The 16,662-nt window shown below is 38.0% G+C and overlaps 1 protein-coding gene across 2 annotated transcripts in view; it reads left to right on the plus strand.

Moving 5' to 3' along the window:
* Positions 1-16,662, plus strand: part of crppa (CDP-L-ribitol pyrophosphorylase A) — a 60,956-nt gene that overhangs the window by 13,659 nt on the left and 30,635 nt on the right. For both annotated transcript variants that reach the window (XM_085472165.1, XM_085472166.1), the window contains exons 4-8: positions 3,412-3,516; positions 4,614-4,659; positions 6,626-6,723; positions 15,848-15,925; positions 16,023-16,115. In XM_085472165.1, the coding sequence (XP_085328291.1) occupies positions 3,412-3,516; positions 4,614-4,659; positions 6,626-6,723; positions 15,848-15,925; positions 16,023-16,115 (420 nt within the window). The remainder of the gene's footprint in view (positions 1-3,411; positions 3,517-4,613; positions 4,660-6,625; positions 6,724-15,847; positions 15,926-16,022; positions 16,116-16,662) is intronic.

Genomic DNA, 16,662 nt, shown 5'->3' on the forward strand with positions numbered 1-16,662 from the left:
CTTGAGTTTTAGTCTCGGTCAATTTAGTCAAAACAAGAAAACCATCCTGAGGAGGCTTTAGTGATTATCTTTATTGCAACTGTGACCTTTACATTACTGTGAGTCGGTCATTTTTAATGTAATCCATGTTTTCAGACACTTAAATTGTGCCGCTGAAAACTACACTACATGGACAAAATTACAGCACCTATTAATCTCTGAATTCAGGTCTTTTCAGTCCCATTGCTGCAGGTGTATACATTCAGTGACCTAGCCATGCAGTCTGGAGGAACAGTAACTGCATGTGTATATAAAACCTGCAGATAGTCAGATTAACAGTATTTTGTCTCTATCTGCCATTCTGCAATTCATCTCATGTAAACAATAACGTGGCGCACAGCGTGACGTGAAAAAAGGCACATACCTTTGACGTTGCGTGATGAACTCTGTATTCCTCGTCCACATGTAAACGCAAAAAATTAGTTTTAAAAAATCTCAGTTTTCAGTGATTCGAAACGCCGTTTACGTGTGGACGAAAGACCCAAACAGCTGCGTTTTTAAAAATACCCATGTAGGTGTGGACGTATTGTAAGAGTTAGTAATGTATTTTATTACTACCTCTAATTTATTGCAGTTTACTTGTATCTGCTTAATTGTTTACTAAATGGTTGAGGTGTGAAATAAACCACAATGGAGTTTGAAAGGTGAGGGGGCGCGAACATTTTTATTGTAAAACCAAGGGGGGCCTAGCAAAAAAAGTTTGGGAACCACTGGTCTACAGAGTTCATGAAATCTGAGTGTGGTACTGTAATATATTGTGTAAGTGAAGTGACAGACCACATAGAGTTACAGAGTGACTGAGTGCTGAAGCATACAGGGAATAAAAGACTTTGGTAACACTGTAATTGCAGAGATCCTATCCTACACTGGTATTAACATCAGCATAAAACTGTGTGCAGGGACCTTCAAGGCATGGGTTTCCATTGTCAAGCAGCTTCTGTAGGCGTAATGTGTAGATGGCCAATGCTTTTTTCCATGTAGCGTATACTCCAACCTAAACTAAAACTCACGCTGTAACATATAAGAGTAAAACTAAAGCTAAAGTCTTTCAAAACAATGAAAACTAAACTGAAAGAGGGATAATCTCTCTGGAAGCTAAGTTGAATTGCAAACAAAAAATCCCTAAACTATAAAACTCAAACCAAAAAACCCGATTCACTAGGTTACTTTTAAGATCCACCAGTCTTTGAAGTCCTTACACTGCAGTGTAAAAAAGATACAGTTGTGAGACGTACAATTTTGGTCATTCCTTTAACAATTTATTTATTGTTATAGGAATTTCTTTCAGGCGAAAACCTCAGAGCCTGCTAACCTTTTAACCTCGACAAAATAACCAAAAAAAGCTCCTCTAAAACCTCTGTACACCACATCTTCAGCAGCAAATAAAACATTTCACATCTCCCACAACAATGTGGGAAAATGTCTTATGAACCTGATGAAACCAGTGTTGCACATTTTAAATCTTATTTCAGAAAGATAAGAGGGTTACAATTCCAAGAGCGCATTAGCCAAAGAAAACAACGTCCTGTGAAGCATCCGTTGAAAAATGTGGTGACGGCAGCTTTGTTTTATGAAACCTTTACTGTGTAAACATTGTCACAGTATGGAGAGTGAAATAAAAGGCTCCAGATATGGAAATCTTTTCAGCTGAACGTCTAACCTGTGTTGCACAAAGCCAACTTATCTGAGGAGCGCCCAGAGGAAAGAAGTACCTTATTTAGCAATTTGCACATCATACCAGCAGTACATAATAAATTAGATTGTACCTGAAGTCTTTTAGTAATAAAAATGTAAGATAATTCTTAAACACAGGTGCACTAAGTTAACTAAAATCTTTCAAACCAATAAAAAGAGTCAACGCAAGAAGTATCTATAAGAACTGTTTCACATTTGGTGCTTCTGCTTAGCGTAGAAATCGTAGAAGTCATCATTTAGTTCGCTAGTTTAAGAATTTGGTGCACAATGAACTTTCTCAACAACTACATGTAAAATCTCTAGGAAATTTGGGTTGGAAATGAAATGTCTCCAGGGGGTTGTTTATTATGATTTTGGTAATTGGTATAATCAAGTTTAGGTTCCCCATAGGCCATGGACAAGCATCTCAAGGTATAATGACCACATGTCCACAAATACTGGGAACAATAGTAGAAGCCAAAAATCAAATTTTCTGGCTGATGTGAAATTTACTGAGTTAATTAATTCTTCACGTTCCTCAGAGGATAAACAGTTTGGATGTGTTTTTGATGTCCCAAGACAAGATATTTCTCTCTGGCAGCACATATGATTTAAAACTCCAAACAATACAACAAGTGATTGATTAAGCCACTCAGTGGTTGCTCTTCAAGCTTTTTGTTTTGATTTAGGCAACATTTGTTTTACTGTAGGTGTTGAAGATTGGATCAATGAAGAAAAGTAATGCTGTTTGCTTTCTGCATGGGCTGCTTTTCACAAAGACTGCTTGAAAATGGCTCTTGTCTGGTATAATTCTGATATTAGCTGGCATGGTGAAAACGGTTTTGGCAGTCACTGTCTGAGATTTCACAACAAAGGCATGAATCTAATATTTTTAGCCCCTCTACTATAGATTATGTCTAAAAGATGGATGTAGCCATGATGACTTCATCAAAGGACTGGATAAGTGTGTGTTTTAACAATGCCGTGGGTTTTTTTTTTTTAAGGTAGAGATGACCATATTTTGCTGCTGGCAGTACCTGCTAATTGGTGCAAGATTCGAGCACATACTATTTGGATGCTCTCTACTTCAAAGCGCACTATATTAATTCAATTAAGAAAGCTTCCAAAGGCCCCAGCACCACAAACACAGGCTGAGAGTTGTGGGTACGACTGTTAATCAAAGTGGTCCACACCCTTATCTAACAAAAATAGAGACCTTAACAACATTCAGACTGGTGAGTTATAATTTACTCACTGAAATATTCTTAATGAAATGTTATGAAGTAGGAAACTACCCATACCTACCTGTAAACCTGCTTATTTCTGCTCTAAAGTTGGGCATTTTAACCTGGTAGTTTATGGGAACTAAGTCAGGCAGCCTCAAGTGTCCAGCTGGAGGAATTGCAGTTTTTGACATTTATGTGTTGGATTCATTTTTCAACCCTGAGGTTTCTGCTTGTCCTTTACTGGCTCTTTAAATATGAGTAATCGTCCTGTTACTCAACTCAGATTGTGGTAAAAGGAGGATTACAAAACAGAACATTTTCAAACTTTTGTAAAAATCTGTTAGTAAGAACATATTTTATGTGAAGCAGAGCATACACTGTGGTGGTACCTTCATTCCGCTGAGTTTGATGGAAATACACTGGTGTCAGCGACCGTCCACAGCATCTGCTCTCTCTTGTGTCCCCTCTGCAGTGCAGTGAGTCAGACTTCGAGTTTGGCACAGAGTGTCTCCATCTGGCTCTGCAGTACTGTGGCACCAATGCCAAGCTCATTGAGGGTCCGCCAACACTGTGGAAGGTGAGCTCGCCAGGGGCCTGCTTTGGGTTTGGGATCGAGGATTTTGTGACATTTTGGCTAGCACAACTGCACGCCACTGATTTATCAAATGAGTAAAGATAAATCATGAATTGAAAGTTTGTGGGTGCTGGCAAAAAAGGAAACACATAAATTGACTGTGACATCCAGGATAAGCATATAGAAATTAGGCTAACTACTGTATTAATGTTTTCTTCTCAGTTTTCTGTGTGATCCATTCTTAATGACGTGTGTTTTTTTAGTTAGACGTAATGTTAACTTGATATGAAGGCAATTTGGTTTTACATGCTGAAGGCTCTGCTCCATTATAACAGGTTGAATTTACTTTGCGGTGCTCAAAGCAGCACAACAGTGACCCACTGAGTCAGAGTTACGATGGATCGCTAACCCTTTTTTTAGCAGGTAGTTTGAATATTTATGGAGTCAAAAACTAAATCAAGAATCGTACATGTGTTATGAAACTGTGAGATAATGCATTACAAAACAGAGTGTAGTCTCAGATGATATTGTTTTTGCACAAGGGATACATTTGTGGTGTTGTTTGAGCACCTCAGTTTTACTTTCAAAGTAGGAACATATTCTATGGCAAACTAACAGAAGTGCTATCTTCTTCAGTCAAATAAATTTTCTAAATACTTAAAATGCTGCTTATTCCACTGGAAGTTACAGAGTTACTATCATATTGTCTCATTTGAATAATCTTTAGAGATGTGAAAGTGCATCATGACATAAAAACTGGAGGAAAGTCCAAATCTGAGGTCCAAATCATTGATTGAAGCTAAACGGGTTGTTGTTGTTTTTGGAAAAACACATGTATGGCTTGTTTTGTATTTGATGAACACATTAATTTTACTCAGAGAATATTTCTAATAATCTGAGAAAACCTTTAAAAAGCAACATAATCAGCTCAATTGTCAGTGTAGCTCACAGATAAGATTCCAGCGAGTTTCTGGGAGCAGATATCTGAAAATCTCTGCACATAAAACTGAAACAATGTGCACAGATCTCCATAAATAAAATGTTCCTTTCTCTCATTTGGGTAAACTGACTGGATAAACCCAAGTTATTTTGTCCTCCAGGTGACCTACAAACGGGATTTGGCTGCCGCAGAGTCCATTATCAAAGGTGAGTTTCTTTTGTGGATATGCTTTCATAGAACTTCCTGTATGTACAGTACAAAGTACAATAGTTTTTCATCCTCTTACTTATATAAAATGTGTATGCTGACAGGTAGACATGAATGGTTGATTCCACTAGGTCTTCTCACACAGGTTAAATGGTCAGAAATAAGCAGTGTAGGAGTGTCTACATTCTTTTTGTGTGGTCTGGAGTTGTGAATAGGTGACATTGAATTAAAATAGGCTATTGTTTTCAAAGGAAGAAATTCTTTGTAGTATTGTTTAGCCTGGGATGAACACTGTGGATTTACACAGTCAGTGAGTACTATAGAAAGCAAGTCAGGACAAGGGAGACTATCATAATCAGAGAAATGGAAATAAACACAGCACTATATTTCACCCCGCCAGCACCTGGACCAACAAGTACCTGTTTGATGATGACATAAGTGATTATTCTCAGAGCCTCTGAAGTGAATGAATTCATTGTTTGATTTTTAGAAAGGACGTGGAAAAAAGTTCTCATATCTGTCAGTACAAGAAACTGACGAGAGCTTCAATTTGTGTTTGCATTTCTGTGTGATTGCATAGAGCCACCACAGAGTGTGTGTGTGTTTGTTTGAACATTTATGGCTACTCTACAGAAGGCTTTCAAATAACAACAATATATTTAGTCTTACTTTTTTTTTGCTGCAGCAGTAGTGTGCAATGGGATGAATGTCACAGTGAAATTGTGTTATTTCTATCTATGGACTTTTAATTTTGATTTGTAGTCCTCCTTTGAATCCTCAAAGGGCCCACAACACAGTAGGTGACGCTGTTTGCCATCACTAAAATTAAGATAAAAGTCAAATTGAGGTAGTCATGTTGGACTTGCTGCTGTTCAGTATTTGTTAGCTTTAACTTTAATGAATTCAGGAAAAATAATAAAACTTCACAAATACTTTTTTCTATAAATTAATTGTCATAACTATGAAAAGTAGGAATCAGGCTTTGTCTACAGTGCTATTTTTATAGCTATTTTTAGCATTTTGAGCGTGCAATGTAAGTAATATGTTGTTTGCCCCGGGCTGGCAGACCCTTGCGAATAAGGGAGCACTGCATATTACTACCAAACATAAAGTGTCACCTGAAGAAGCGCAGTATTGTGTCAGCGTGTAATGTCATAATTAGCTATGTATTACATTTGGTGCTCGCCTCTCCTGATAAGCTTTTAAAGTAGAACAAGTTTGCAAGTGTATCTTTCATTTTCATACTGAGGAAAGAACTTTGACTTTGAGTAAGTTTATTTTCTTGTTTTGAAACTATGGCAAAGTGTATGGATCCTACCTTATTTTAGTGCAGTTTGATTCAGACAACTCAAGTAGAGGATTTCAGGTATCTTCTGCTTTTCTTTACAAATGAGGGAAGGAGATGAGAAATTGGTGCAATATCTGCAAAAGTGAGGGCTTGGTTTGTTGTAGTGAAGACTTGTTTGATTGTGAAACCTAAAGCTGTCGATTTGCTTGTCAGTCCACATTTCCCCACAGGAATGGCCAAAAGCTGGGGGCGAGTCTCTCTCTGACTGCCGCCTATTTGTAACTGCTGCTTATCCATGTCCAGTGGGTGATGGAGGGTAGCTGAGGGTCTGGGTGTCTATAAGCTACGTTTTCCCACACAAACTGACAACAAAGATGTAAATTTACAGAAATAACTCTCGAGAAAAAATGATCAGTGATGTATATTTTACTACACATCACTGATAACTGTACCGATTGTTTTTTTTGTAGCTACTATTAAGTCAATGCTGTTTTGATAATTTATATTCAATCTCAAATTCTAATTGTTTTCCAGGCAAGCCAGGTTGTGGTGCAGTCATGTTAATTTTTCAAGTGCACCTCTTGTAATGTGCCAAGATTGATTTATCTGTCGTTCAGAGTTTTGCCATTTTTTGTTTATGTGGAGGAGTTTTTAAAATCACACGTCTTCTCTTTCAGAGACTTTATCACGATCAGCATGCGTTATCACAGGTGGATTGGCAGAAGCTGTGAACCTGGCAGATGCTCTTCGGAAGGCTGTTGGAGCTCTGGATATGGTACGTACGGGGCAGTAACAGCTAATTCAAGTGTTGTTTGTGATGACAACAAAACTGTAGAGCCTCACCAGTTTACCATTATGTTTTCCTCTATCTCACCCGTATCCGTCTCCTGTCATATACCTCAAATCTCCCCATAAACTCTATGCGAGCTCCACTTGGGTGGCCCAGTGGTGAAACTTGCCATTTGTGGTCACACCTCTAATGGAGCCTGTCTGGGACTTCCACACCCTGCAACTTTCCTCCCCACAGCCCCAGCCTCCTCCTCTGACTCTGCACGCAGGAGAGCAGATGCCCCTTCTCCTTAACTTGTAGTCACTTTGTGGGCACATCAAATTCCCACGTTGCCTTCAGTCCATATAGCAAACATCCTTTATTTAATTTGTAAAATTGTTCCTGATAGACAATGAGTAAAGTGTCCATGTGCAAAACAGAAAAGAGTGACAATCTGGGACATCTGACAGCACAGACCACATAGAGGCTCCAAATATGAATTACTCTCCTCTTACCTCAACAACCGTTGGGTTTCCTTAGAGGAAGCCACGTAACAGGTAACTCAAACAACCTGGATTTTGAAAAGAAGGCAAATAAACAAATGTGGCAAATTACTTTTAATCAAAATAAACTGTTCTTAGTATCCAGTTAGAGGGATATCCAGTAGGAAACAACTGTAATAAACCTACAGTCAACCATTTTAAACATTTTAAACATTGTTGTACTAATAGGCATAGTTTGCAAATGAGCATAAAACAATTTTAGTTTGTTTATTGTACAAAACAATTCAATGAGTTCAGATGAATTTTTGAAGACTTTGACGGTGAACTCAACTTATTGCTTGTCTTCGCCAGCAGTGATATTCAGGGATAAAAAGTAAAAAGTTGATTAGCCTTACCTAACTGTTAAAAAAGCCAAATATTTCGAACTGTATCGTCGGTTATTCGCTGCTTTTTCTTGCCTATAAACAGTAACCTATTTATTATTAATTATCGGGATGTGTTGTCTGCATATAGCCACTGATGACTGTTATTGGTCTGTCGGCAGGTCTGACAGTAATGCAAATTATTTGTCAGCTTCACATTACTAATGAGAAACTGCTTCTCCACCAGTGAGATCTGGTGACTGTGGAGACCATTTGAGTACAGAGAACTTATTGTCATGTTCAAGAAACCAGTTGGAGACTTTTTGAGCTTTGTCCATTATTCTGCTGGAAGCAACCATCAGGAGATGGGTACACCTTGGTCATAAAGGGATGGACACGGACAGCGACGATGCTCAGCTGTGTCATTTAAGCAGTGCTCAGGTGGAACTAAGGGACACAAATTGTACTTAGAAAATATCCCTATGCCTGAGCTGTTGATCCAATTGAGGATAGATCCATGCTTTCATGCTGTTTACATCAAATTCTGACCCTACCACTAGAAATCAAGACTCATCAGAACAAGCAGAGTTTTTCCATTCTTCAATTATTAGAAGTTTTCTGCTCTTAGCTGACAGAAGTCCCACCTGGTGTGGTCTTCTGCTGCTTTAATCCAATTGCTTCACAAATGATATTTTGGATGCCTCGGTTGTAATGAGTGGTTATTTGAGTTACTGTTGCCTTCCCATTAGCTTGAAGTAGTCTGGTCATTCTCCTCTGACTTCTGGCCTCAATATTGTATTTTTATCCAGAGAAGTGGCTTTTTCTGACCATTTTCTCCAGAGATGGATCTGTAGGAAAATCTCAGTAGATCAACTGTTCCTCAGATACTCAGGGCAGCCGCTCTGATACCATCAACTATGCCAGACTCAAGCTCAATTTGAACTTTGGTGGGCCGATTTGACCATGTCCACATGTTTTATTGAACTAACTACACCGACTGGCTTCCATTTTATTGGATGACTAGATATGTCACCCAATAAAATTGAACAATTGAACAAACAATTGAACAGATATATCTAACAAAGTGGTCAGTTAAATAGCTGACTTATTTGATCCCAACAAACACCTTAAATTAACAATTGCAATGGACGACTGTTGATTTGAAAACAAATCATTGTTGCCTAATAAATTAGAAATGTAAATGTCTTCTTAGCAAGCAAGAGTTAATTAACTCAATTTAAAAATAGTCTACATTGTCTGCGTACCATACCTTGTCTTTTTTGTTAATATAGCACAAAATAGTGTTGCGGGAAAAATTGATGCAGCAAAGTAGGTTTCAATTCATTTATTTATTTAAAAGAGGCAATGCACTTTCACATATTCCAGTTTTGAGCATGAAACTGATCTGCGGTCATTAGTTTCTGCACAGTTTAGAGCTGCTGCTAATTTTCAACCCTTGTCTCTTGTGGCTTTTACATTCCCAATACACAAACAAATTTACAACATTCAATTACATGAAACCAAAATACACTATGATTCCAAATCTACAAAGAATTTAGTATAAAATATATTTTGTTTAAAGCAAGAGAAAGATGGAAAAAAACGTATAATTTTAAAAAGTATGAATACTTGTAAAATATAATATGGTATTCTAGTTACATAACTATAGAGCAAAACGGGTGCTGAGGGCAAAAAAATGGCAGACGCGCAGTGAGATTTTAAGTACACAGTGTGAACGCTGATTGAACTGAAGAAGGCCAGGAGAAAGATGATTGGACTAGACTACAACAAATTTGTGACTTTCAAAAATGTATCACAATTAATTGCAATATTATCATAAACAGGCTACAGGTAATTGCCAGCTTTACCCCTTTCAGACACACACTGATATCAGACTGATATGGTTCACAATATCATTTTGTAGCAAAAAAATAACTGAAGTGAAATAAATGTATCTTATTGGATAAAACGGATATTGACAAGTAGAAATATATGTTTTTTCAATACTCGAATATCACAGAATGTTAAAAATCCCAATTATACTGTATCATGAGTGAAGTACTGTATTGGTATTACATCGCAGGGTTTGAGATGATTTCCATCTCTGCCACATAAGCAAATAATTATGGCTCTACAATCCCACATTGTTTGAGTTGCAGCAGCTGGGAATGAAAAAAATAGTAGTTTTTTAGGATAAAATAATCCATGCGTGCTTTAAGCAGTTGAAGAAGAAGAGTTGACTCATCAGTTCTCTTACACTATGAATCGTGCGTATTTACATCAAATGTATTTTCATAGTGTTTATTATACACTGAAATTTCACATCCATCAGTTATTACACATCTATACATGTTTAGTAATGTTTTTCCTGTATTTTTTGATGTGGTATAGATATTCGCTGGGCATTACTGCAGACAATGGAGTGCAGTGGCACAGCAAGCTGCAAGTCATGATTCCATATTTGTCAGTGATCCAAACTGTTCATCCTCCTTTAAACTTGCTCCAAGTCCCTCCTTAGCTGGTGTCAGAACGAGCGGATCTTGCTGTCTGGTGCTGGAATGGGCCCCAGAGATGGATTTGGGGTCATGTTTTCTCCTCCTTGGATCGGCTGATTAGACCTATTCCAGTCTGTACTTAGGTGGCCGGTGAGGCTGTGTTTTTTTCCGGAACACGTGTTCGGAACCAGATACATCCTTTTCAGGGAGTATGTGAGGGAGGAAGAAAAATGGGGGAGATGAAAGGCAAGTGGAAGAAGCGGAAGATGAAGAATTAGCTTTGTCCCAGTGCCATTGCCTGAATCTAATACAGGGATAAGTGGGATATGTGTGTGCAGGTGGATGATTTGGCAGCATGTGTGCACAAGAGACAAAGACCGTGCAAGTAAAAATATGATTAGAGATTCTTTCAGCAGGATATTATCTAAGAGATCAATTTGATGCAGTTTAAAGGGCCGGTTCACCTCAAAATCACATTTACTGATTTTCCACTGGCCTGTGGTGCTATCTGTCTTTCTAGATTTGTTTTAAGTGTTAGTTGCCCAGTTTTACTGGCTGTAGAGATGTCCAAAACTGAGCATCTCTTAAATATAATGGAGCTCAGTGGTACCTTGTGGTAAACCTTGATGTGAGTAATCTCATGTGGAAACCAAAGAGTGAAGAATGAAGCGTGCACCTAACCATGACGAGAAGCTTGTGGTTGTGACAGTGTGATAGAATGTAAACACTTGCAGTGTACCCCACACCTGAGCCACAGTCTTATCTAGCTGTGGTGGCTGTAGGTAGTATGAAAAATAATTCTCCCATGAACTTGCTCATTGCAATGTTCAGATTTTTATGAGCCACGAGCTCTGAAAAGAGACATTGTTGCTGAGTTTTTCAAAATTAAATTCAGGAAAAGGATTGATATCTCTACAGATGCAAAACTGGGTAGCTCATACCAAAACAGTCTGCATACAATGTATATGTTTTATTGAGGGACACAGGACAATTATGTGCATTCAGTTATGGAGTGAAATATTCCTTTTTAAATTTCTAAAAAAATGTATAAAAGAAGATTCTCTCATGTTAACTCCTAAAAATACCGTACCACCACCAATGTGTGAATATGTTTAAAACCTTAATAGAAGCACTTGCTCTTAAATTCCCAGATATTGTTTTCCATACTAACATTTACCCACGTTTGTGACATTGGATTGGTGAACACTAGTGTGGTTATTTTGGCCAAACAATGTAGCGGTTTTGTCATTATAAATACTTAATACTGTCATTGACATGATATGCAGCGCACACATGCCTTTGTTTAACCTCTTAAGACCCAAACTCTTTCATGGCATGCATTTTTTTTTCTCTTTGCTATTTGGGCTGATTGGGACCTGATGAATGTAAAAGCAAAGAATTACTTTTTTTTTTTTTTTTTTTTTACCTGATTTTTGTTTCCGAGAAAAATTTGATCCACATATGAGGATGTTCGTTTTAAATTTTGATAGAACAGTGGTAGTATAACGTCCTCGTAAGTGGATATCAGGCCCTTGTAGAGCAAAATTTTGTATTTTGGTCTAGACAACCCAAAATGTGATGTCCACATATGTGGACACCAGGTCCTAGGAGGTTAACCTACTTTACTAAATATGAAACAAATATTTTTGTGTCTAGTATATCCAGTGTTTGTTTCATTCAAGTGACCACATCTAAATACACTGAAAAAAGTTAACATTGTGATAAAAACCTTAACCTCTTCCAAGAAAATTACTCTGCATTGAACAGTGTCATTAAATACCCGACAATTGCTTTCTTGTTTTATTAAAAACACATTTTCAGTATTTGATTGGAGTAAAATCGAAACAAAGACTGACACAGACAAGTAGATGTTTTATGGGAGGAAAAAACACATTAAACTTTTTTTTTTCAAATCAAATTATCTCCTCTTTCTTCCCCCTGGTATCGTTTAATCTTGACACATGTTGTTATTTTAATATGCTGTGCACATCAAAGGGAATCCTCAGATCCATATCAGCTTAGTGAAGGTTTTTGATAATTACTTTCAACTCAAGAGAATTTGTCATTTAGACAGAAAACAAGTAGTATGATTGGACAGACAGTGTGCCAGCAAATGTGCTTTTTTTGGCTGTCAGCCACAGATAGTTTTAAATAATGGGTTCTAAGCTTTGCTTGCAATTTGCCAACAAGTTGTTTTTTTTAGACTAGATGATTGATCTTTGAATATATTTTAGGGCCAAAGTGTCTGGTAGCTTTAATAAACGTACCATATTCATACTGTCAGCAGTATTTGTAGCTTGCAGATGTTGTTAATGTTTCATCTTGATGCAAACACAAGCTTAAATATGTATATGTATATGTAAGTACCTGTGTCTGATATAATAATTACCTTTCATGCTGGAATCTGGACTTAAAGCACATAAACTTTGTTTAAGAAAAGAAAATGATAAGAGTATGCGATACAACTCACTTTGGACATATGAGACAAATAATAAATAATGTATTATTCTTACACAAAAAATTATGTAAGAATTGGACATAAGTATCATAAAGACAGTAAAAATAACCAGTCAATAATGTTACAAAGTAAAAGCTTTGTAAAAGAATTCACATTGTAAGTCTGAGTACCTTGTTCTTTTTGTACCTTAGAGAAAAAAACCCAATTCAGGTATTAATTCAAGATGGAGTCCGTTTTATTCATAAAAGTTGGATTCCTCTTTTAAATCTTGGAACTGAGCAATTCTGTGGTCACCATCTTGTTGTTTAAAGGAATAGTGGTGAACCAGTGACAGGCTCATGGGCAGCCAAGGCTCACTGATGCATATCGGAAGTGAAGCATGTGGTCTGATCCAACAGACTAGATACTGTAGCTCAAATTGCGGAAATTGGTTCTGATAGAAAGGTGTCAGAATACACAGTGCATCTCAGCTAGTTGTGTTTATATATATATATATATATATATATATATATATATATATACATATATATATATATATATATATATATATATATATATATACAGTGGGGCAAAAAAGTATTTAGTCAGCCACCGATTGTGCAAGTTCCCCCACTTAAAATGATGACAGAGGTCAGTAATTTGCACCAGAGGTACACTTCAACTGTGAGAGACAGAATGTGAAAAAAAAATCCATGAATCCACATGGTAGGATTTGTAAAGAATTTATTCGTAAATCAGGGTGGAAAATAAGTATTTGGTCACCTCAAACAAGGAAAATCTCTGGCTCTCACAGACCTGTAACGTCTTCTGTAAGAAGCTTTTCTGTCCCCCACTCGTTACCTGTATGAATGGCACCTGTTTGAACTCATCATCTGTATAAAAGACACCTGTCCACAGCCTCAAACAGTCAGACTCCAAACTCCGCCATGGCCAAGACCAAAGAGCTTTCGAAGGACACCAGGAAAAGTATTGTAGACCTGCACCAGACTGGGAAGAGTGAATCTACAATAGGCAAGCAGCTTGGTGTGAAAAAATCAACTGTGGGAGCAATCATCAGAAAATGGAAGACATACAAGACCACTGATAATCTCCCTCGATCTGGGGCTCCACGCAAGATCTCATCCCGTGGGGTCAAAATGATCATGAGAACGGTGAGCAAAGATCCCAGAACCACACGGGGGGACCTGGTGAATGACCTGCAGAGAGCTGGGACCAAAGTAACAAAGGTCACCATCAGTAACACACTACAACGGCAGGGAATCAAATCCCGCAGTGCCAGACGTGTTCCGCTGCTGAAGCCAGTGCATGTCCAGGCCCGTCTGAAGTTTGCTAGAGAGCACATGGATGATACAGCAGAGGATTGGGAGAATGTCATGTGGTCAGATGAAACCAAAGTAGAACTTTTTGGTATAAACTCAACTCGTCGTGTTTGGAGGAAGACGAATACTGAGTTGCATCCCAAGAACACCATACCTACTGTGAAGCATGGGGGTGGAAACATCATGCTATGGAGCTGTTTTTCTGCCAAGGGGACAGGACGACTGATCCGTGTTAAGGACAGAATGAATGGGGCCATGTATCGTGAGATTTTGAGCCAAAACCTCCTTCCATCAGTGAGAACTTTGAAGATGAAACGAGGCTGGGTCTTCCAACATGACAATGATCCAAAACACACCGCCCGGGCAACAAAGGAGTGGCTCCGTAAGAAGCATTTGAAAGTCCTGGAGTGGCCTAGCCAGTCTCCAGACCTCAACCCCATAGAAAATCTGTGGCAGGAGTTGAAAGTCCGTGTTGCTCGGCGACAGCCCCAAAACATCACTGCTCTCGAGAAGATCTGCATGGAGGAATGGGCCAAAATACCAGCTACTGTGTGTGCAAACCTGGTAAAGACCTATAGTAAACGTTTGACCTCTGTTATTGCCAACAAAGGTTATGTTACAAAGTATTGAGTTGTATTTTTGTTATTGACCAAATACTTATTTTCCACCCTGATTTACAAATAAATTCTTTACAAATCCTACCATGTGGATTCATGGATTTTTTTTTTCACATTCTGTCTCTCACAGTTGAAGTGTACCTCTGGTGCAAATTACTGACCTCTGTCATCATTTTAGGTGGGGGAACTTGCACAATCGGTGGCTGACTAAATACTTTTTTGCCCCACTGTGTGTGTGTGTGTGTATGTATATATATATATATATATATATGTGTGTGTGTGTGTGTGTGTATGATATGCCTTATTATTTGTATAAAAATGAGAATAGTTTCTTAACACTTTTAAATTCCGTATTAACCGTATGTCTCTGGTTTGTTTAACTGGTCTTTTTGGTGTTTGGGGTTCTGTGGCTTCTTGGCTCTCTAGGCCTAAACTAAAATAAACACGTCTACTCTGCGATTTCATGGCCAACCTGTTTTAGATCATGTCAGATTTTTTTTTTAGAACCCTGCAAATCGGCATGTCGGACCAAAAAGATTTTCCTCCTGAAGCTGGGGGCAGTTATCTTTCAAGAACAATTAACCATTGAGCATATGGTTCCCATAACCATTTCACATTCTCATTTACTTTCAGTTACTTTAATGAGGAGAACAGTGACATCTCAATGCCAAACATAGATTTTGAATGTTTATTTCTGTGTTTATTTCCTGAATATTTGACACTATAGTAACAGGTTATATTTTTAAGGGAAAACAACAAAAATGAATTCAAAATGGACATTGTGGGCTATCCAGTTGCCTCAATTTATTTGTGTGCCAGAGCCAAAATTAAAAGATCAGAACGTAAATGTCTCATTTCTCTAAGTAAAAAGGCTTTTACAGTTCTTGGCTGCATGTCGGCTTCAACTCAATTTGCAGCATAATGAAATTTAAGTTGGCTTACGTATGATTGCTGTTCCCGTTTTTTGCGTATGACAGAATTTTTCTGCCAGTTCAGAAGTATAAGAAGCCCAGAAATAGTTTCTTTTTTACCCTGTCTCATTTGTTCTAATAAGTTTCTGACTGCAGTTGATGGAAATAAGCCACTCAGTTATGTGATCTTTAGGCACAAATCTTTTCCTTTTTTTAATAACCTTTTTCTGTAATCATAGAATGATTCATGGCAGAAAAGCAGGTGGATGTACTCTCGCAACAGATGACTGAAATAGTGGCTGAAACAAAAACCAGAAGCCTCTTGACCTTTGAGTGTTGGAGTCGATCAGTCATTCTATATGAAATGCATTAGGACCTTGGCACTGGTGGACCTACCTTAAATCTTATCAGTCAAGCAAGATACATCAGCTGAATATTTAACATGAGGGTATCTCTCATTCACAGGAGTTGGACATCGTCCCAGATCTAATGGGAGACAACGCCAGGTGTCTGTTAAAGGAGTGGAACTTCATCCAAGTTTCTGTAAGTTCTTATTCTATTTTCTACAACTTCTCTGTGAAAGTAAAATATGCCGCTGTAAGTAGTCATGAATTTTTTTGTTTTTGTCTTTGGTCTTTAGGTCAGTCACTCATGCTTGTCTGAAGTGGAGGCGATACTTGTGGCTTTAGAGGCAGAAAATCGAGCTCTTCTCCACCCGGTGGTTGTTATTTGGGTGAGTTGAGATGTAGATCCTATAACCGTACATCTCACAGTTAGAGTGCTAATCCATGTCCATCATCTTAGTGTGGCATTTTTCTAGGTTCCTGGACTGGCAGACAAGTTATGGGGGGTGTAAAAACTGAGATGTAATGAAAAACCCAAGGAGAAATTAAAGCCTCTAAAATTTAATGAAAAATCATCCAAATGTTGTTGACACATTTGACTAAAACCACCCAAGTCAAAGGCTTCGGTGGTTTTAAAGGAAAATGTCAGTAACAATCATCCTCTAGAGCCCACGAGTGTTCATGCCAAATTTCAGGGCATGAACTTATTAACATATTTCAGTCAGGACCCAAGTGGTGCACTCACTGACAGATGCAGCCATCCTTACTGTGATTTCACATACAAATCTACTCTACGTCCCCCACAACTCTGTTTCCATTCCTTGCTGGGACCTCGTGTATTCTTGTTGTTGTCAGATTTGTAAACCATTAAAAGACAAAGAATGTATTGCTGGCAATTACAGGGACAGCACAGCAGCTCTTGCATGCAGTTATGTG

Source organism: Copadichromis virginalis, linkage group LG11 (assembly GCF_057382275.1).
Source record: "Copadichromis virginalis isolate Kocher_CV1m ecotype Utaka linkage group LG11, C_Virginalis_male_GT1.1, whole genome shotgun sequence".
NCBI lineage: Eukaryota > Metazoa > Chordata > Actinopteri > Cichliformes > Cichlidae > Copadichromis > Copadichromis virginalis.